This window comes from Pseudorasbora parva, chromosome 22, assembly GCF_024679245.1.
Source record: "Pseudorasbora parva isolate DD20220531a chromosome 22, ASM2467924v1, whole genome shotgun sequence".
Taxonomy (NCBI): Eukaryota; Metazoa; Chordata; class Actinopteri; order Cypriniformes; family Gobionidae; genus Pseudorasbora; species Pseudorasbora parva.
The window spans coordinates 24,944,680-24,967,700 of NC_090193.1; the positions used below are offsets into that span (position 1 = coordinate 24,944,680).

At 37.8% G+C, this 23,021-nt stretch overlaps 1 protein-coding gene across 3 annotated transcripts in view; it reads right to left on the reverse strand.

Moving 5' to 3' along the window:
- Positions 1-21,900, reverse strand: part of pik3c2b (phosphatidylinositol-4-phosphate 3-kinase, catalytic subunit type 2 beta) — a 50,951-nt gene extending 29,051 nt beyond the window's left edge. Inside the window, exons 1-11 of one of the 3 annotated variants that reach the window (XM_067432386.1) lie at positions 21,513-21,900; positions 14,274-15,125; positions 14,013-14,113; positions 13,694-13,854; positions 7,996-8,116; positions 4,313-4,424; positions 3,740-3,819; positions 3,594-3,657; positions 2,461-2,607; positions 2,099-2,132; positions 179-374 (exon numbers count right to left, since the gene is read on the reverse strand). In XM_067432386.1, the coding sequence (XP_067288487.1) occupies positions 179-374; positions 2,099-2,132; positions 2,461-2,607; positions 3,594-3,657; positions 3,740-3,819; positions 4,313-4,424; positions 7,996-8,116; positions 13,694-13,854; positions 14,013-14,113; positions 14,274-15,038 (1,781 nt within the window). In that variant the 5' untranslated portion in view covers positions 15,039-15,125; positions 21,513-21,900. Of the gene's footprint in view, positions 1-178; positions 375-2,098; positions 2,133-2,460; positions 2,608-3,593; positions 3,658-3,739; positions 3,820-4,312; positions 4,425-7,995; positions 8,117-13,693; positions 13,855-14,012; positions 14,114-14,273; positions 15,126-21,019; positions 21,174-21,394; positions 21,415-21,512 lie in introns of those variants that run through there. The other 2 variants (XM_067432388.1, XM_067432387.1) reach the window with 2 other exon arrangements.
- Positions 21,901-23,021: the final 1,121 nt, after the last annotated feature.

Genomic DNA, 23,021 nt, shown 5'->3' on the forward strand with positions numbered 1-23,021 from the left:
TCCAATTGAACACATTTTCAAATGTAAATTATTCTTGTGATGCGATGTAAAATATTCAGTGTTGCATGATCTTTTGAAAACAGTTGCTCTGCTTAATATTTCTGTGCAAGTATAATCTTAGTTTTTTTTTCCATTCACAGGCTGATTTAGTCAAACCAAGAAACAAAGGTTCCACTACCTGGCAGCCCATATGATGGGAATGCGATGAGCTGCGTAAACACTGAAGGACAGGACGTTGGTGACCATGCCAGCTTCCTGTATGGGGGCTGTGGATCTGCTGCTGTGTGGCATGGTGTGGAAATTAGCATTGAAAGTGCTACAGTACAGCTCCACAAGATCCAAGATGGCTGCAGTCAACTTCTCTACAATTGTCACTGTGAAGGAAAAAGAAAATAGCATCTTATCTGTAGAGTAATTCATAATTATTGCACTACTCTCTAGACTTTTTGCATGTAATGTTGGATAAAGGCGCAGGAGGAATTCACACCAAAAGTTAAAGTTAAATATGTCTGGCACAAGGCCTCATCTTTCCTGTTTATCCCTATCTGAGAATACAGACGTCACTGTAGCAGGATGCTACATAAACAAACTCTTCCAACAAACATGAAACACTTGGATACATCCTCAATCATGTTTCTCCAAGAAGAGGCAAATACTACTGATCAAGTATGATCACACTTGAGGCGACCAAGCCTACATCTTAAAGGGGACATATCATAAAAACCGGACTTTTTCCCCATGTTCAAGTGCTATAATCGGGTCCCCATTGCATCTACCAACCCAGAAATGTGAAAAAGGACAACCCTTTTGGTAAGCATTTTTCTACAAGCATGCAAAAAAATGAGCCGCTCTGATTTCTCCCCCCTTCTGATGTAGGAAGGCAGTGTTACAATATTACCACACCTTAATCTGCACGTTTCCACCTTTTTTACAGTCTATGGTTTGCACCCACAGCACTGACAGACTGTTCTGTATTAGCATAGTGTTATGTTGTTGTTACAGCCAATCCACACTCAAGCGGCTGTAACAACAACAACAACAACATCTTGTAAGCAATGCAGGTACGTTGTCTGAACGAAGGACAGCAAGGCAGGTTTTGCTAAAAAAAAAGTTAAAGCTCAAGGAAGGATCAGCACCAACTATTTGTGATCCAGCTTATAGTCTCCAGAGCAACACTGGTCACAGCAGTAATGAAAGGGAGAGTGTGCCCTTTGTAAGGCTTTATCAGAGTTGTTATATGGATATAAAGTTTACCAGTGTATTAAGCACCCCTGAAAAGGCATGTGGTCTGAATATATTTGTTTACTGTTAGTCGTAAGGAGTGTTTTTCTGTCATTTGCGGTGTATGTTGATGATAATGAAAGTGAGAGAGTTAATGGATAAGACTAATGCACACTTTATGTACGGTGTTTTAAGCTCTTACATTGATTTTCTGGAGTGAAAATGGATGCATCATCTTGTGTGTGATGTACAATAAACTTCATACAAGTCATCAGTAAAATGTTGCCCATCATTCGGACAGGGTCTGCTACAATATGCTTGTCCTAATAGTAGATAAAAGCAAAATGGCAAAATAATTTTAAACAGGAATTAAACTAAATTATATCTGTTCTGTCTCCAATCAGCATTTATTCTCTGGCTCTGTAGGCATTATCGTCTGAGTTAAGTTTGAACTGAACAGTGTTAGTTTCTGACATGTTTTGTTGATGTTGTACGAGCTATTGAAGTTCTGCCTTCTTGAAAGAACAGACAGGCAGCACCAGCTCATTTGCATTTAAAGGAACATACACAAAAACAGCGGGTTTTTGCTCGCCCCAAAAAATGATTTAACAGGCTAAACCATGATCTGTGGTGTAATTTGAGCTACAACTTCGCATACACACTCTTGGGGCATCAGAGACATATTTTACATCTGTTAAAAATACTGTGTCCCCTTTAACTGGATAGTTTAAAAAAATCGTTTTGTGATTTCACATATATAAAGAATGATTTTTTTAATACTTTTAAAGTGCAAAAGTGTTTTATTCCATAGTTTTGATTATATATTATGACAGTGTGAAAAAGATCCAAGACTGCGATATGACCAGAAGAACCGTACCTCTGTTTTCTCTCTTCGCCAAAACACTGACATCCTGTAAAGATGAACCGAAAGAAATACATAAGCATGTATAACAGATGAAGCTACACCCATTTCTGTAGAGAAAATGAAACTTGTAAAAAACAAACAAAAAAAACCCTTCCATTACACTTCTAACAGTTTTGAAGGTTAGTGGTTTAAGCAATGCAGAGAATGGTCTAATCATTTGAGGAACTAGCAGCAGCAATTTTGCAGCACTGCGTCAGCACTCAAATGAAAGTAGACAGGGGAAAAAAACAACTGATGTATGTATATTATATGCTTATGAGAGTTTTGAAATATTTCCCATGTCATGCTAGTGACTAAGTGTTCAAAAATACTACCTTTTGCACTTTAGGCTGTAGTCTGCAGGGGCAAGCTGGCAGCTGGTTTAGGGCAGCGGTGATGTCAGGTGTTTCAACAGCTGCTAGAGAAGTACACAGGGCCTTTACCGACTGCACTAACCGCTCCACATGCAAGGGTAACTCCACCTGCAAGTGAGAAAAGAAAAAATTGAAACAAATAGAAAGGATGAATGATGGCATTTCAAAAACCATATTGAGCATGTGCATTTCAAAAGGTAATTTTTTGAAAATAAAATACTTTAAACATATTGCAGTATTTATTATAAATGATTTCTGGGCACATTATTATTTACTTATTCATTTTTAAAATCATGTGCCCTCAAACTTGAATGAAAATGGTAACTTAAAACAAAAATGCAGGTATTTTGCAGAAGAACATGATTGTGCGGATGAATATGGTCCTCTCTCATAACTAAAAATACAAAACGATTATTCTTCTACTTAAAACATTCACTACTAGGCTTAAGAGATATCCAGTTTGTATGTAAAGGATCTCAAGAAGACTAGCTGAAGACATTACTGTAGCTATACCCATTAATAGACCTGATACTTCCTTGAAAATAAATTCAACACAGCGCTACAACCATAATGAAGTGACTATTCATTATAATGCTTTACAATGAACTCTGAGAGCTACATATGGTAATGTATCTGTTCAATATCTTATTTGCCTGTTAAGTAATAAATATTCCATCTCCCCATAGCTTTAGAAACATCTCAAATCCCAGTTCAGCCAAGCTGATGTTGATTCTTGTTTTATTACAAGCTCTGTTGTATGTTATTTGCCAGCAGACTACTCAGTTCGGCTTTTTTTAACGGATGAATTTTCAATTGTTGTGGCAACTAGCCTATGCCACTCCCACAACATACACGCTTTAAAGTAACCGAAGCAACTTCTCCATTTATGAATATGACGAAAAATGCACAAGCGTGTGACGGATGTACACAACTTTCCACGAAAACCAATAATAGGCTTACTCTAGTGAATCGGGGTAAAACAAAAACAAGTTTTAGACGAAGGACTGAGAGTTGACCAAAAAAAAAACTTGCATGGGGTACCTTTTAACATTATCAAACCATCTTCAGATAAGCAATGTTAGTAACGAGCTTACCTCTGATAAAAGAAAAGACTCAGCCTCATTGTGAAAGGTATCCAGTAGAAGAGTCAGTGCCTCCCTGTCACACAAATGAAAGTCAAACAGTGTGGAAGAAACCACTCATGCAAACGACAGCCTAAACCTCATAACCGTGGCCTTACCTGGTCACAGTCTGTTTGATTGGCCTCTCTTGCAGTAGAATATTGTGGTTCATGGTGGATGGAGTTTCATCATCCTCAAGCTGTCAAGTCAACAACATTCATTAAATAATGCAAACATTTAAGAATTCAAACACCATTAGCATCTAATGGGGTCTATGAAGCCATTAAGAAGCTTTAATATCCATGAAACAAAAAGTTCTTTAGAAAATTTAAATATTCTTTACACTAAGGATCATCAATGTTATTGCTGTGAAAATCTATACCTTTATTTTTAAGTGCAAGTGCAAAATCTAGGTGTCACATATCATGCATATATACAGTTTACTCCAAGAATTGCATAATGAACATACATGCCTGGTACAAAGATTAAAATGTTCAACATTCAGAAGGGTTAATCACTCATTCACACCTGTAATTCAATGTTTTATACAGACTATCAAGAATTGAGTACACAAAGACTGTAGGCTTGTTGATGCTAAAAGGTTTCCTTACAGGTGTTTCCTGCAATTTCAAATGTTTAAACAAGAAAACATGTGGGGCATGTAATCCATCTGCTTTCAGCTTGGGTCTTACCAGTCGTGCAAGCTCCATGCTGACAGAAGTCCGTTTGATAAGATTTAGTCGAATGTCCCAGTCAAACTTCAGACATTGCTGGATGTACTCAAAGCTCGCCAGAGTCTCGGTGCTTAGCAGAAAGAAAAGAGGCAAAAGCAAACTTAAGATCTATTGGTATTGTATACAATACCGTTCAAAAGTTTGGGTCAGTATGACTTTTTAAAGAAATTAATACTTCAGCAAGAATGAATTAAAAAGCAGCACAGCTGTTTACAGAGTCGATAAAAATGGGACGTTGATAATCAGCATATTATTATGATTTCTAAAGGATCATATGACGCTGTATTCCTTTGGCTAAGCTGAATTTTTGTTTCAGCAAAGCTGAAAAGTCTTCAATTACATTAAAAAATATAAAAGTTTTTAATATTGTAATTGTTTGACAATTTCAATTAAATGTTTGGGCACGAGAAAAAAAACTCCAAACTTTTGAACAGTAATGCACATAATGTAAAATGAAATATTTTATACATTAATACACTATTTAAATTAATGCATATTAAATTAATGCAAATCATCTTTTAACCACGCCAAGCAACATTTCACATGTAATGTGTAAAAGGAATATAGCACCCTTTTGTCACGCAATACGGTGCACAAACCATTTAAATAGAAGTTTTAGGCATTTTTGTACATTTTCCTTTAAAATAACCTTGGTCTAAAAATTTAGCATGACGATCCCACAAACTGTTCCTCTAAATGTCAGTGAAACACTCAGAAATCATACAGAAACTGAAAAACTAAAGCACGTGTGAGGACCCAGAAAAGGCCTCTATGAGGGAAGTACGTTATTGTTCTGAAACTGATGCACTTTATTTTCTAATGTCATACACACAATGTGCCGCCTTCTCGCGGCCCTGCACAAGCACATGGTTATCAGGAAAAGACACACTTCCTATCACACAGCTGCACCCACAGCAAAAACAACCAACATTCAACACAATCACACCTGCAGTTCTTGTTGAATAGACACACTCAGTCTCAACTCAGTCTGTTTGGCCTTTAAAAAGAAATGCAACCAACTGTACAACCAAAAATGTCAAGTGGCCTTTATAAAAAAAAAAAAAGAAATAAAAGAAAAGCATGTATAAGTTATTATTTGTTAAGTCTGCCTCAAAATGGTGGTCGTGTCATTGGAAAACCAAATGTGGTAACAGCAGTCCACAGACATAAGCACAGCTTGTTTTCTAAGAAACCACAATTGAAGGGCCACAAGTTATATGACGAGAAACATTTCAGACCACAAACCGCAGATCATCAGTTCAGCTCTTTTTTTTTTGGAATCACCCCATTTCCACCGACAACTCAAATGGACGTACAATAAAAATGCTTGTAACATGTAGTTCATTATGCTATTGGCGGTAAAGTTTAAGCAACACACTGCAAACTGACAAGCTGTGTGTGTGTGTGTGTGTGTGTGTGTTGGGGGGATGGGGGTGCTGGGAAATCGCTTTTAGTCACAATACTTTAGGGAGAAAATCTGACCGCTCACTCAAGTTGAGCCAATGTGAGGTGGATGAATCCCTTGGAAGAAAAATGCAGATGTCCACAAAAACCTGATGTCAACAATATTTACAACAAGTCTGGATTATGAATTATTGCCAGACAGACATGAATATCAGGCTAATCATGGTCCTACATAAAGAAAAGAGAGAAAAAAAACATATTGTGACTGGTGCACCACTAATTTAAGCAAATTTGTGTTTTATTTGTTCTATGACAGGCAAACTGACCTTAAATAGATGTAGTCATTTAAAATCAGACAGAGGCAACCACAGCATTACACTCAACCCAAACAAAGATGCTAAACATGTAGCATGAGCAATTGTGTTTAAATTGTAGAATTTCAAAAATTAAGCAAAAACATAATGGTCTGACTTAGGGCTGGGCGATATGGAGCAAAAAATATATCTCGATATACGATATATATCTCGATATCTTTACAGGAAAAATAACCCCCTAAAAACTACAGCAAAAAAAAAATATGCCAAATACCACAAAAACTTTTTTTTTTGAAATTGAAGTGCAAAGAGGTAGTCAATTGCTTTTGCTACATTTAAAAAAAAAACTCCCTGATTACATAAATAATAATAATTTAACTGTAAAAGAAAATAAATAATATTGCCTTCTTTTCATTTATTTCATGCTTTCAAAAGATGAATCAAAGACTCCCTTTTTTACAGTTAAAGTAAACAGTAAGCATTTTGCAGAAAGATGGGGGCATGACTGAGATATAAATAAACTGATTTTGTCATAACACCATTTCCTGTTAAATTTGTATCAAAATTCAAACAGTGATGTTTGTCATGAGTTTGACAAAATTCAAACTCATCATGCAGATCATGTAGGCTACACATGAGCTGAATTTCACTTCTTTTCCAGTTACAGAACGAAATATGAATGTCAGAAGGTAGGCTATATGATAATATGATACAGTACAATTTACAGAAGAGCACCGCGTGTCTCAGGACACCCGGGATGTCGCGTTTTTCCCTCTTGGTTAAAACGTGAATAGACCTATTCATCATAATCCTGTGATAAAGCTGACAAAATAATAATAGTAATGATATTGCAATACTTTTTAAATGTTTTCAAATGATATGCGACCATTTTGACATTTTAACCGAAAACTATGCGATCAGTTAGACACAGATCATAAACTGGCATGATTGCGACCGCGTCTCGCACCAATAGTGTCAATCACCTGACTGTGGGTGAAACGTGCGATTTGAACTATGATGAACATTAATATTTCTTTATGAATTTTAGCAAGCAGTTGTGTTAGAAGGAAAACATGGTCTCTAAACTGAGTCCTGAACAACGTGCGCGCTTGTCAACATGATAACTAATCCTCACCTGGTTGTGGAAGCAGCCGTGTTCAATGAGACGACACGCGAGGGGAGGGGGAACAAAGCAAGAGGCGGGAGGCGCGCGAGGCTCCGCGAGCACAACACAGAGAAGGCAAACAAACAAAGTGGCCGAATCAGAATTAAATATAAACAATATATCGATATATACGATATGTCCAAATCCATATCGAGCTGAAAAAATATCTCGATATATTTTAAATATCGAGATATCGCCCACCCCTAGTCTGACTTTAGATTTGTAAAATTAATGCACAAAACAAAAACAGCAGATGGACTGAATGAAAATGAAAATTCATTATATGACAGTAGGTGGCACTTATGGAACAGCAGCGGTTTCTTTGGAGGTAAGAGGAAAATAATTTGGCATTAAGACATTTCTGAAGACAGTCCGTTTCTTTCAGAGATGTACTCATATAAACCCCTACCCCAATTCAATATTTATGTTTTTCTTCCTATATTTCGAACGTTGCAAATAGGGAGCTTGCTGTGCCTGGTACAGTATTTGCCTTCATCTTCAGCGGGTTCCGCCTCTGGCCTGTGTTAACGTCCTGTTTACAGACTTGATAATATTTCAACACAAATTAGTTCAAACAAGTTTTCATCCCAAGTTTGCGAATTGCCTTTTACGGTAATTTGGCAGGCTAAAGATGAAGGCTAATTTATGTAACTTTTGATGTAGCTCAATGGACGGTATATACATTTAGATAGCCAGCAAACAAAGCATCATGAAGTGAGATTCAGTCAAGTCAATATTTGTGAACCGTAAATTCTTACTTTTTGAGGAACTCTGCATGGCCACAGATTTTCAGCAGGTAGTCGTCCACATCAATCATATCCAGGTCATCATGGGAATAGCAGAGGGTTTGATAGATCAGCAGGTCTATGGTTGAAGATCCTTTAAGAAGAGAAGAACAATACTGACATTACTTAACTTTACATGCATTATGAGAAAACCATCCGACAATTTTGGGGAGTAAATAAGTAAAAATGTTCAGTGGCATGGTGTAGCTTTTAAAGTAACATGCCACATTTTATTTGAGTTAATAAAACAATGCACTTCTAAATTGTCATCAGTATAACAACTAAGCGAACTGAGGAAAAAACTCATCTTCCTAAAGCCTGCTCCTTTATAATCTCTAGTACACTACTTTAAGAAAATCTTACCGGCCCTAAACTTTCAGAGTCATTTCCACAAATCTTTTAGTTTGAGTGATTCAGTTCAATTATCCAGTTAAATGATTCACTGATTCATTTTTATCATTGTGCGGTCTACTTTTTTGTATGGTTTTTATAGCTTTATTAGGTTGTAAATTCATCTTTTTAAATATAATACTGTCGGTCACACAGATTTTCATTGGTTTTGTGCAGGATAAATGTTGTTGACTGCAAAAATTAATTATATACGGTAGTTATCTATAAGAGTTGGTTACTATACAAGTTATTAGCTAACTTTATTACAGCTTTTTTAGTGCGTTAGTATCCGTTTATGACATGGCCAGCTTGACTGATTGAGCACACAAAGAAACAGAACAAGTGCCCAGTATGCCTCAAAAGGTATCGGTTTATCCTGTAGTGAGATCAATAAGCGGTCATCAATTAATGAAAAGTCTGTGCAGTCCTTCCTGAAAACAAAAACGCTACCAGATGCTCCTGATGCAGTAAATTAGCAACCACTGATCTGAAGACATTCGGTGGACAGACAAGATGGGAATTTTCCCTTGGTAATGGTCATCACTTCACTAGGAGAATATGAAAGAAAGGGCAGAGGTAGGGATGAACCAGAAAAAGAATAATCCACCCCACAAATTACACTCCATCTGGGCAGATGTACTGCACTGCAGTCACAGTAAAAGCACATTTTGGAGAAACGTCCCTGTCTCTCTCTCACACACTCTCTCTCAATAATGAATTGGGCCAGTTCTATTAGAACATGAGTCTAAAGGATAGGCTCTTAATATTTTTTTCATGTGAATGGACCACTCATTCCAATTAGAGACCACAGGGAGTGTAAGTAGTGCACATGGAAAGACAGAAACAAGATACTTTCAACCCACACTTGCACACAAGGCACAATTTCCAAATTTGTATTGCTACTGGTAATTAAATTATTGTTAAAAAAAAAAAAAAAATCATTTTTGTCAGTTGATTACTGATTTGATTATTTTTAGAGGGTGGTCAACTGACAAGGGTTTACTTGTGTTTTTTTATTTAATCATTGCTCAGTCTGTTGAAATACCTGACATAGCAACACAGGACACATGGATTGTCCAATGGTGTGCATGAGCACACATGACTGTTCATGGTCACTATATTCCTTTTCATATTACATTTCTGACTTTTTTCAGTACATTTTATTTTCATAACTTTTGAAAGTCAGGCTTAGAAACTTAAATTGCAGGTTATTTCCAGGTCTATGAATAACAGAATCTCGTCAAATCAAAAGGGAAGATTCATAATTCAAATCAAATTACTATTACCATTTCATTAACCAACTATAAGTTACTTATCAACTACGTCAACAAACTCTCATTGAAGTTATTAGTAGACTGTTTAGCATTTGTGTTAGTAGAATAAATTGTACCTGCAAAGTTACTTATAGTCAGTAGATTGTCAAAATAAAATAAAAATAAAAAAGTGTTAGTAGATAGTCAAAGCAGAACGTCTAGTAATACTCTACTGAGGGTTAGTTGACATAATATCAAAGTTACTTCTAGTTAGTAGTAGAATGTCTAAAGTGGACCACTGAAATAAGTGTTACCCTATTTTCAATAAAGTGGTTATGATATTTTAAGATTCACTACATTTTAATATTAATTTAAATTAGGGCTGTTTCGAATGCCATTTTTTGAGCTTCGAAGCTTAGGTGGCAATCAATATTGAATATTCGAAGCGTCGGTGGGTGGGGCTAAATATATAATAATAGTGTCGGTTTGCATTTCTATCATCTTTCACGACTTCACGTTTCACTCTTCGGCATCGTAAATGTGTTGCGGCAGACCCAGTGGAGTGCAGTGTTGCATTTGGTGCAATATGATCAGGTGGCACACATTCTTTAAATATTAATAAACATTTAATAATCTTTTAAATATAACAGTTTCAGGTACGCATTACACGGTTTATGCTCCGAAAACGGACAGTGCACAAGTGATACAAAACACAAAGTCTGTTGAGATCAAGAACTTTAATAAGGTATTAATAACGAACCTTTCTTTAAAACAAATGAATCCCAATACAGAAATTAAATTAGTAACACACAGTGATTTCAACGAACTGTAATAAATAAAGAACACGGTAGCATGCTTATAAACAGTTGAATAAGAATAAATTAATTGTTTTTAAAATGACACAAAATGTAATATCTATTACAATTAGTTTTATTCTATATAAGGGATTTATTTTGTCTTATTTTGACTTTTTGTTCATTTAAATCTTTAAAATGCACGATGCTTTTATTGAAAGCATGTTGCGGTGTTTTTTTATTTATTTATTATTATTTCAAGCATGAGTGAGAATGAGTCCACGACGGAAGTCACGTGTTGAAAAAAAAAAGAAAAGAATATTCGAATCTCAAAACTGAAAATCGAATGCCACCTCACCAAACGAATATTCGATTATTCTAGTACAGCCCTAATTTAAATGTATTAATGTAATAAATTGTTCTAGATCATTTTGTATGTATGTTGTATGCGTTCTCAAGCATCAAGGGAAGCATTTCCTAATTTTGTTGTACATAGTATAAATGGCAAAATGCATTCCTATTAAAATCTACTTTGATTTTAAATGTACAATATGAAAAAAAAGGATATTTATTGGAAAGATTCTTTAACTGTGGAGTAAATATATCACTACCCAACCGTCAAAACTATGCTTTACAGGCCCAATAAAACATTTCCATACCCTACAAACTATTATGAGTTGACCTGCATTGTTTTCATTAACATTTAGCAGATTTCACAGCTGCTTATGACACAAAAGGAGACCCATGTGAGAATGGCACCACAGACAGTTCATCATACACTGGCAGGCAGCCATGATAAGGGGCATATGTGAAGCAAATCATGAAAGAGCGGGAAAAAACAAAAGATAAACAAGTGCCGTGAATAAGGGAGAGTGAAATCATGTTCATGACATATTTCTCGGGCCCCTCTCTAATCTTGCCACATGAGGCCCTATCTGTTTGTGCATGCTTGCGCGCGTGCGTGTGTGTTCCTCCAAAGTGGGTGAATGAAAAGCTGCCTCTTAATTGAGTACACAAAACAGATGGCTGGCAGAACGCCCATTCAGTGTAATGCCATTAAGAGAATTCAGAGTTTAGACCAGTCTTTCAAACGAGATCCTGTGGTACTGTTCAAAAGTTTCATGATGTGGAACAGAGAATACAGATTTACAATTTTAACCAAGCTCAGAGTTGATGTAGAATATTCAAAAGTATTATGATCTGTACTGTTAGAAAATAAAAAAGGCCAAGGACACGATAGGTTTCTAGAGTGACAAACGCTTTTGAATGCGAGTGTGAGTCCCCTAAAATTCTTGTTCCATGAGTGTACATAACACGACTCACTCCTGAAACTGCATTGATTGACACCGCGGTAACCATAGCAGTCTTCTGGCATCTCGTGTGTTTGGTGTCCACTTTTCTGATCAAAAAGAAATATTACAGTTAAAGCTGTATATCATTGGTAACCCCACTGCTTCGTGAGCCAAGCTTGAAGGGAGTTAAAGGGATAGTTCACCCAAAAATGAAAAACTGTCATTTGCTCACCCTTAAAGGGTTAGTTCACCCAAAAATAAAAGTTCTGTCATTATTTACGTACCCTAATGTCATTTGAAACCCATAAGACTTCCGTTCATGTCACAAATTAAGATATTTTTGTTGAAATACGATGGCTCAGACCGGCCTTCATTGACACCAATGTCATTTCCTCTCCCATAAAGAGCCATAAAAAGCACTAAAGACGTTGTTAAAAAGTCAGCAGTTTGGCACGCTATCCGAATCATGAATCTATAAACTGATTCATAAAGGTTCAAAACTTTGTTTTGAAATCAGCCCATCACTATACAAGTCATTATTTAGTTTCTTTGCTCACAAAAACTATTCTTGTTGCTTCATAAAATTATTGAAGAACCACTGTAGTGAGATGGGCTTTGTAACGACGTCTTTAGTGGCTTTATGGGTCTTGAGAGGAAATGTCATTGGTGTCAATGAAGGCCTTTGAGCCATCGGATTTCAACAAAAACATCTTCATTTGTGTTCTGAAGATGAACGGGTGTCGAACGACATTAGGGTAAGTAATTATTGACAGAATTTTCATTTTTGGGTGAACTAACCCTTTAACCTGTATGAATATATTTCTTCTGCTGAACACTAAATATGATATTCTGAAGAATGTTGGTAACCAAACAGTTTCATAGCATTTGTGTCAGATGGGTCCATCAACTGTTTATTTCCCCATATTCTTCAAATTATATTTTTTTTCAGCAGAAGAAAGAAATTCATACAAGTTTGGAACAACTTAAGGGCGAGTAAATTACAGAATTAAATCTGTTGGGGTGAACTATCGCTTTAAAGCAGGGGGTGTGGAATGTTGATCCAGAAGGGCCACTCTCTTGCAGAGTTTAGCTCCAACCCTGAAAAAAAACACTCACTTGCCTGTAACTTTGGCCCTGTCCCAAATGGCACCGTAAACCCTCACGGCCTTCCTCTGAGTCTGCACTTTCACAACGTAATGCCGCTTTGACTGCCTGGTAGAAGTCCTCTTCGTAGCTCGCAAACTCGTGGGCTCAGCTGAAGTGCGCATTGAGGGCGCATAGCAGCCGCAAAGGGGGCGCTCACGAGCACCCTTCTTTAAGCGTAAATTACGAATGGGACCCCCTACGGTCTTGTGGCCTTAACGGACACGTGCACGCAATGGCCATTGTAAGTCCACAAGACCGAAAGTGCACATGAAATGTGCCATTTGGGACAGAGCCTTTAGTAATCCTGAAGACCTTGATTAACTTCAGGTGTGTTTGATTAGGGTTGGAGCTAAACTCTGCAAGAGAGTGGCCCTTCTGAAGCAAAGTTCCCCACCCCTGCTTTAAAGTAAGATGGTAGGAGTTGCTATATGTATCCTATTTTCAGCCTAAAACATTATTTTGGTTTATTGGGGGCTTTTTCTTGCTTGCCGTTTTTTCGAGCAGCACGTTAGTCTAAGCTTGTAACTGCTTTCCCTGTAATTTATTGCACCGCACAATGAAGAAAAAAACATTTCTGATGCACATTAAAGTATGTCATTAAAAATTAGTTGTTCGGTTGTACACACACAAATTTTGGTGGATGTCACAAAAGCCACAGGTGTTAACTTGTTTGTAGAATGCAGTTGTCACTCCCGTAAATTGCTGAACTGTGCGTGTAAAGAACAGTATTAAGCACTAAAAGGCGAATTGACAAGCGAATTTACTGTGTGGCCTAAGTAAATACACAAGTTCTTACCATCACAAGAGAAAGTGTGGGGTTCCCTGAAGTGGTAACTGTAAACGGTGACCTTTATGCTGACCCCTAGGCCCTGCTGCAGTTCATCTTGCGCCACGCATGGGCTCCAGACAAAGCCTGCGTTTTTTGAGTAGTCGTTGCATGGGTAAGCCAATCGTAGCCTGATGAAAACAGTAAGGATTTAGATAAATCAATTTGAATTAATATTCTAAATAATACGCCATTATTCAAATTATTGTATAAACTTGTTTTAAATGAATATTTAAGCATCATTTTTAAAAGTGGTTATGAAAGACAAATACACAACGTGGTAACTCACAAGTCAAGTACATGACAGAAGGCCGCCACTTCTTCATCCCTCTCTTCTGACACCTGAAAGAGCTCGTAACCAAAGCCATTTGGTCTGGAACCCAGAGATACCTAAAAAGTGTTAAGAGATTTAATAAAAATAAATATTGTTTTATCTCAAAGTAAAAAGTCACAATTTCTCAATATAAAATGTTTATAAAAAAATAATAATAATAAATAATAATAATAAAAAGCCTTCCAGGCAATCATGAAAAAATCTATGAATGCTCACCGGATCAACTGATACTCTGCGCTGGCTTCTTGTGCTCTTCTGCCCCGGAAGATAGGTGCGGGGAGGAATTTGTGGAGGAAGGGTGTTACTGCGAGCTACTGCCTTCCCTGGTTTGTCCCCATTTACTCTCCGGCTCCTATTTGGTGAAAGCCAATCCCCATTTAGCTTGCTCAGGGAATCATTGAGGTTGTCGTAGTTCAGTGCGTCTCCAGAGGTAAGCTTGGGCTGGTCCACCTCAGGAGTGAACAAGTTGACATCCCGTGGAGCTGAGCTTCGATGGACAATAAAAGAATCGTTCTGAGGGATAGGATTCCTGGGCGGTACCGGCGGCGGAGGCTCATCTAGGGACGGCAGGCCTTTTGACAGCAATTGCGATGTTCCTTCAAAGTCACTTTCCCATTCGTCCAGGATGTAACGAGGCTCCTTGCTAAATCCGTGAGACTCGCCGCTGGAGCGCGAAAGGTTCGACACTCCGGGTTGAACTTGGTTGAGCATGGGGTCAGATCCGGACACACCTTGCTGCAAATTATTCCAAGGGGGGCTAGGAACACGTCTAGGCAGGGAGGGCTCGCTCCTCGAGGGCGAGGACTTGCTGGTGTCAGGGGGTAGCGTGTTTGCCGGGCTCTTGTCCTGTCGGTGGCGGGCAAGGGCGTCATACTCCATCTGCAGGGCCTCCGCCAAGACCAGCTCCTTTTGGCTGAGGCCGAGAGACTCCAGACAACCCCAGCGCTGTTCCCGGTCATTCTGAGTCTGCGCTGCAGACATATTCCTGTAGGGGGTGCTGCAGTGCACACAAGGAACGCAGAAAGGAGCTTGACAGCACTACGAGTTGCACAACCGGTTCATTAGGGTCTGTTAAGAGATAAGAATGAAAAAATAAGAAGCATGCTTTTGATATTTGCCACTCATAGAGATTGCAACATCTGAAGCCAGTATAAAAATATGAGTCATCAACCTTCCAGGTAGAGATGTTGGGCCTGGCATTCATCAGAAAAGAGGCTAGTAACTACATAAAAATGCTGTCGACTCTCAAAAATCAATTATTACAAGTGGCTGGGAATATAGTCAGCAATATCCCTCAAAAGTGCCTGTCTATAGAACTCACCACTATGATGCTAGGAGGTTGTGGTTGCCGGAGCTTTGCCATAAGGTTGTGAAAGCATTACGTTATTTTTAGTGTGCTGATGTGCAGTTGCTGAGATGTTCTGAGTGGTTGTCAAGTCAAAAGATATTCAAAGACTTTAAAATGACAAAAATGCATCTCTTGTAAATGCAGACAGTGTATGAAAATGTATTTTAGCATTGGCCTCTTTAATTATTAGACAAAACTGTTAAATATAGATGTTAAACTAATGAAGACAAAGAATGGGCTTTTTAAAAAAAAGCAAATATCAGCTGTTATATTAGCCTTAGTAGTGGTATATAGGTCAACCACTATAACAAACTTCTCAATGATTTGAGACCACTTGGGGATGCACCAATATTAAAACTAAATATTATTCTGTACCATTTTGTCAATTGATAAAATGAAAACGTCGAAAACTAAAAATCATTTTAAATGTGAATGAAAAAAAATAAAAAAACAACATTACAGTATGAGAAATATATTCATTTTGAGATTTATCCGATAATATTAAAACTAATATTAAATATAAAAAGTAAAGAGTTAATCAGCCAATGTGGTACAGATAAAGTCACTTGTAATATCTAAAGTAAATAATTAATTACATAAAGACATTTAACTAATTACCCTCTTGAACCACATATGGATCAAAGTGCCACACGCTCAGTCACAGATGCGAAACATTTAGAGAAGTGCACATGTGTGACTGACTTTTTATTTGGCTATGATTATCTGACTTTTATTGTCTTTGCTTGCTCAGCAAAAGTTAGACCCAAGCAGAGCTCTCTCTTTCGGCAGCATCATCAGTGCAGCTCAGATTCTTCTGCAGCACAGTTCCTCTGAAACTGGGGGAAGCCGTTCTCTATCCTGCACGGAGACTGATGTGCCATATTAAGAGGCCTGTTCCTGTGGAGTCACAGCTGGACAGATGCTAAGCCTCGAATTTAAATTGACCAGAAGACCTGCTGAGTGCCGCTAAAATGGATTTAGTGTTCGATCAGCCTTACAACATGTAGCGAGACACAGCTGCCAGCACATAGAGACGCAGAGCCATCGGGTATAACGGTCATCTAGTTCAGCCCAATGGTAAATGGGTTCAGCAAGGAAGGTCAATTTTGACAACATTAATAAATTGTAGAGTTATCCTAGGCCTTAAAGTGGTTACAAGTATACCACTTTGGGTAAAAGTCTATGGGTACTTAACTAAAAGGTTTAAAATGATAGCTCCCATAACAATTTTTTTTTTTTTTTGCACCCAAATGTCAGTCCAAACCTGTATAACTTTTTCTTTGGCAGAACACAAAAGACAATTTGAAGAGTGTTTTCACTGTTGTGGATATTATTATAGGCCTAGTCAATGGGGTCCAAGTCCATAAAATAAACTGTGCTTTTCAGGCATCGAACATCAGTTTTCATGTACCGATATTGAATAAAGTAGTCAAATGTAAAACATTGCATTTAAAATCTTCACTGTATTTAAATAAATAAATAAAAATGTATCATTACTAAAATTACAAAAGCTATTCAGTCAAGAGCAGAGTTATTTCCTTGTCTTTTGTTGTTTAATTAACATTAAAAACACAGACAGCAGGAATATAAGGCTGCTGTCACTTTAAGACAAAATGCACAGATCCAATGCAATGATAATATACACATGCATTATATTTATCAATGGTTTACATTCACTTAAGACAGGGCCTAATATGTTTGCTAGAATCCTCACCAAGACAAATTGTGTAAATTTGTCTATTCAAGCACAAAACTTAAGAGAACTCAATATCTACTCACAGCTTTCAAGTTCTTTCTTTTCTTGCGCTTGAATGTTTAAATTGGGGCGCTTTAAATTCGTTTAATTTTAAACACAGATAGCATTTTTTATTTTATTTTTTACCAAGAGACTCAATAATAATAATAATACAAAAAATAAATAAAGCTGTAAGGGTTTGGGATGGTATGAAAGTGAGGAAACGAAGACAATTATGAAAAGTTTGGGTGAACTATCCCTTTAAGTGCGTGACCATTTGTGACCTGTTGTTTTCTTCATAATGTGACAGAGGCAGGGGGCCTGTTCCTCCGCCCACAAACAACTGTAGGAAATTCTCACACCCTACGCCAGAAGAGTGGCACCAGAACAAAAGACTAAAGAGGAAGCATAAAGGCATCTGTTTGACAGAAATTCCTGGACCCTTCCACTGCACCACATTTTGGCCCCATTTTACATTGTAAAAGTGCAAAAACCTGTGCGTCTGGTCATCTCTGGGGATGATTTATCTGAATAAATAAGGCAAAACAAACAAAATGATTTTCCGGGCGGTATTCCAGATAGCAAGGTTAACTTGCCGCCATATATACCTTGAACTCCCGGTTGATTAACCCAAACCTTGCTTACTCAAGGCATGCTGATTAACGGGTCACGGAGTAAGTTCAGCCAACTCAGAGTATGTTCCCGGTTTACACACAAGACAGAGCGACAAATCAAAGATTCACCGTGGAAACAGACGCTAAGAAAAAGCAAGAAAAATTTAAATAAAAAAGCACACCATTCTACTTCTTTTGTTTAATGGTGATTTACATACCCTACTTAGTGCACATCACCACCTATTTGGTGGTTGTGCAATTCTTTTTTTGACGTTTTTGTTTAATAAATAATCTTTATTCACTGAGAATAAGGATTATATTGTTTGTTTGATGCTAATTCATTGAATGCAGATCCATGGGCAAGATGACAATAAGATAAATATATTTGAATTGAATTAACATTCAAACATTACTTTGTAGGGCTGTGCAATACATTGAAATATCGCAAATGTACACATCGCGATATGCATGTTTTAGGTCGACGCATAGAGCAGAGAATAGACTGGGCACGCAACTGTTACTTATGAGACTTGCCTGACATTAAAAAGAGTTATTAAATGCAATAATTTGCGAAAAACAATAAAACAAAAACAATAAAAGTCTCAGTACAATTGTTTTAAAACAATAAAAGTCTTGCACTGTCTGACACACACAGAAACGGGAACGATTTGTGACATAATGTTTGCTAAAACACGGCTGATCCCTTTCAGAAGGTGTAGCACTGCTTTCTTTTCCCAGAAAAAAAAAAAAAGTGAAATTTTTTTTTCATTCTCAGTTTTTTAATATTTTTAATATATAATTTAAATTGATTTTACACACTAATAGCGATGTCGTATCGCATATCGAATATTGCATTATTGAACAAGATATTGCATACCGCATTTCTTCAATATCGCACAGCCCTACCTTGTAATAGTGCTGTAGAATTAATATTGTATATTATATAACTAACTATATAACAAATGTACTTATTAATATAACTATATTCATTATATGGCATGCATCTGAACACCTCTTAAGCAAACTGACCCTGAAGTTATTGTTCAGAGAGTGAGTTGCCATGGCTCTGTTTTTGGAACCTAAAAGTTGAGGTTATCTGCTAACTTACTCTTAAACATACCCAGGTATGTTAGATAACCTGCTTTCTGGAATATCCCCCAGATCAACAGTGAAGGAAGCAGAGGCCTGACTGCAATGCGTTTTAGGCCTTCCATCAGCAAATCATTCAGTCACTTGTTTAATGTCTGCTGAACTAAACGGGGCAAACAGAGAGGACTCAGTACATGGCACCATTTCAAGCCAGGTGTGATGTGATCAGCCTGTCTACACTGAAAGTAAAAGAAAGTTTGGCTTGATGCCACACATGACGCCGCAGAAATACAGACTAAAGGCCTGGATAAACCTTCAGAATAACATGGAAAACATGCTCGCTTGGGACACCTTGTTAGTCTCAGATAAGCACAAACACTTGTGCAAAAACACTTCCGAAAAACCAGATGTGGCTGTAAACAGCATTCTCAAGCACCAACAGATGGACTTCACAAATATAAACGCATCCCCTTCTAGACTGTCTTTTTGAGGTTCTGCTTCATTCCCAGAAGCTCCAGCCTCCCGTGGGCTTCCTATGCAGTCTCATGATGACTGAGCTTTGGCCGGAGGGGTGCAGCAAGACAGGAGGGGTGGCAAGGAGGGTGGATCTGCATTGTTCCGCAGGGACCCCAGGCCAGCCAGATACAGGCCCCCGGAATCAATCCCCTGCTGGGATATAATCCCATTCAATCAGGGGTGGCTCCCAGATTGGTCGAACAAAGGACAGGGAGGAGTGAGGGCAGCCACGTCACGTGAGGCAGGGCCAACTCAGACACGTTCACACGGCTCTGAGAGCCAAAGACAAAGAGGCCGCTGTCATCCCTGTCCCCCATTACACCCCTCCCCCAACACACCCACCCATCAACAAATATCACACGGCTCCCTTCATGCCTAGGGTGTTCGCTTATGGCAGTTCCAGCTGATCAAGGCATGTGTGCCGTATGCTGAGGCCTTCCATCATCAATAAGCCTCTCTTCCTGTGGCGTTCCCACCCTAATATTGGTTCAAAGACCTCTAGGCTAGCCGACTCTACTGTGATCTGACAGGCAGATGGCGGCGAGCTTGCCCATAGTCAGGCAACGAAGTAACGTTCAGCCTCTTTGGCATCCGGTGGGAAAGTCAGAAGAAAATAAGCATTGACATTTGGCAAATTCAAAACAAACTTCGAATGAAGTAAAACTAACCGTTAACAAAAGTCTCACATTTTAGAAAAATGGAAACAGAGAGGATGAAAGGCCAAACTCATAAACGGCGAATCCCACAGGAAGGTGACTCAACCAAACGCATGGCACATCTGACCGGTTGCGAAGACGACGCCCGGCCAAGAACATCTTTTAGAGTTCAGACACCACAGTTCTACGTAGTTTAGACCTAACAGGTCTTGTGTGTGCGGGTGGTTTCAGAGATACAACGTGTAATATTTGGCACGCTGATAGACTCGAAGCAGGTAAATGTCTGGGTCTGAGACCAATTCCAGATTGCCATGTTGAAATGAAAAATGCAGACTTTGATCATGCAGAGGACATACAAACCTGGAAGAAAACACGAGGTCCTAATAAAAGATGAATACAAGTTCTCTTAGTAACAAAGCACTAAAAAAACAATGCAATTATTGTTCAGCCAAGGTGCCATGGTGATTAAACATGCAGAATACTGAATCAGGTTTGCAGAGACTAAACAAATCGTGGTTACCATGTCATATACATGTACTTTTATGCATCTAAACACTTGAATCACTATAATTAATGCAAACGTGTTGCTGTAAAATACAGTCAAGACTTTAATAAATTGAAGCCTGAGCTGTTCAAAAAAAAAAGTCTTCATCATCTGAGTGCAAACAACTTAATAAACAAGGCTTGTTATTAAATGATAGCCTATACTCTTATAAATATGAATAAATGTTAAAAGTAATTTCTAATGAATTTACTTTAATTTACTGAATTGGAATACATGCAATTTATTTTAGGGCTTTCAAATTACCTTGACTTAATAGTTTATTTAGAATGACACTTCAACGATAGCAATGTCATATGGAGATTTTTATTATTAAAAAATATATAATTTAAAAGAAACCCTGCAATACTAATTAATTAAAAAATAATAATAACTTAAAAGAAACCATGCAATACTAATGAATGCATTTATAAGAAAGGCCTAAATAGTTAAAAACACTCACCACCATCATGCTCTTTTCTGTTTACAGCACCAGTTCACAGATGATTAAACCAACATTAAAAAGAGATCCTTAAAAATATAACATAATAAAACTAGAAACAATAATATTTCCCAACTAGGCTACACCACGTTTTCTGACTTAATACCCATTTAATCTATCAATGACAAAGACTGAATTAACTAAATAAACGTCTTTTAAATATATTTGATCTCCGAAGCCCAAACTTGTCAAGTTGATAGCCAGTCGTTTTTGAAACAGAAACAAGCAATAAATAGGAGTCAAACGCGGCGGTCAAACGCCCCAAAATGTTGCATTAAATGTTACATTTACAGCTGCGCCAGAGTGTTTCGTTCTAAGATCGAGAGAAGCTCATACCAACACCAATATTTAGGAGCATTTACAGCCACTGCGCAAAAACAGCTGGTCGTATATAAATAAGAAGCGTTTGTAGCAGCGCTCTCCGTGATAGTGAGGGAAAGAGCACATCACATACCTTGTGCATGGCCTCTTGAACGCCTGTGTCATAGTCCTCGTTTATTATCAGGCTCAATCGTTGTTCTTTGATAGATCGTGATGAGGCGGCTGTTTCCGGTGTCCAGTAGCAAAATATCGTGTATTGATCAGGCCAAAATTACGGGTGCGCTTCTGTTAATCCATATGGGACGCACGCTCTTTCCTCCCTCGCTCTCTCGGGTTGTCTAAACGGGTTGTTTGATTGGCGACTTCGCAATGAGGATTTCGGCTTCAAAGCTCACATCGCCCAGTTCTCATTGGAGAATGTGTAGACAGGAGATTTAGCCAGAGAGCAACAGTAGCAGACTCTAGTGGACAACTCGGGTAACTGCAGACCACGATGCCTGACATCAAGCACTGACTGCAGCAGAACGTTCAAACTTCAACAAAAACAAAAACCACCAGGTTGTAACAATACTTGAAAATTAGGAAATTTGTATTTCTATTATATAATATAAACACACCACCTTCAATATGGTGCAAAACATTTCACTATAAAATCCTAAATATAGCCTTAACCGGTCTAGGCCTATGTGGCAGCAAAATTAGTCCTACTTATCAAGCAAGAATAAACAAAAATGGGAAAAGCAACTACATTAGTCCCTATTTGTGCAGGCATATCCATATTATTCAAAGTAAAACACACACAAAAACAGAGCGCGGTCACATAATCTGCTTAAACACCTAAAGAAACATCTCAAGTCAAGCGCAAACATAACTTTGATAGACAACACAACAAATATAAAACCTAAATCTCCAAGAGCCCAGCAAAATACCTAAGCTTGACATTAACCTTGAAAAGAGTATAGGCTGCTATAAGGTTTTCTCAGCTCTGGCCATCGAGGTCCACTTTTACTGCAGTTTAACAACAACTTTAATCAAATTCACCTGCCTATAAATGTATAGAAATTCTGCTCAGGTGTTGATTGGGGTTGGAACAAAATTCCAAGCGGACCTTGAGGGCCTGAGTTAAGAACCCCTGGCCTAAGACAAACCCTGACCAAACACAAGGGAGACAGAAAAAAATGCTAGAAACCAGATGATGACATTCTGTGAACACTTTATAATAGATAAGGTCAGACAGAAATGCAGTTTCTTGTACAATATACAAACATCAAAGACTAATGCAAGTCCTATTTACTTTAGCAAGAACGTAATGGTGTGTTTTCTCAAATGAGACTGTGGCGCCATCTTGTGGTAAGAGCCCTTTGTCAACACAAGAGATTGCTGATACCCTTAAAGTTACCATGAAATCAAAATTGAAAATTCTTTTTTATTTATTTTTTATGGAATATTGCAGTATTTTTAATTCATGTGCCCTCGTAATATTTAATCAAAATAGCCTCTTTTCTACAGCAATGTTTCTTGTCTTCACTGATTATGTGTTGACTGGCCTATAAGGGCATGGTAATCTGTTACCCACATGAGATCACAGCAATAGTAAGCCACAATCAATTCCCAATTGACAAAATCAAGTCTTGTCCTAACT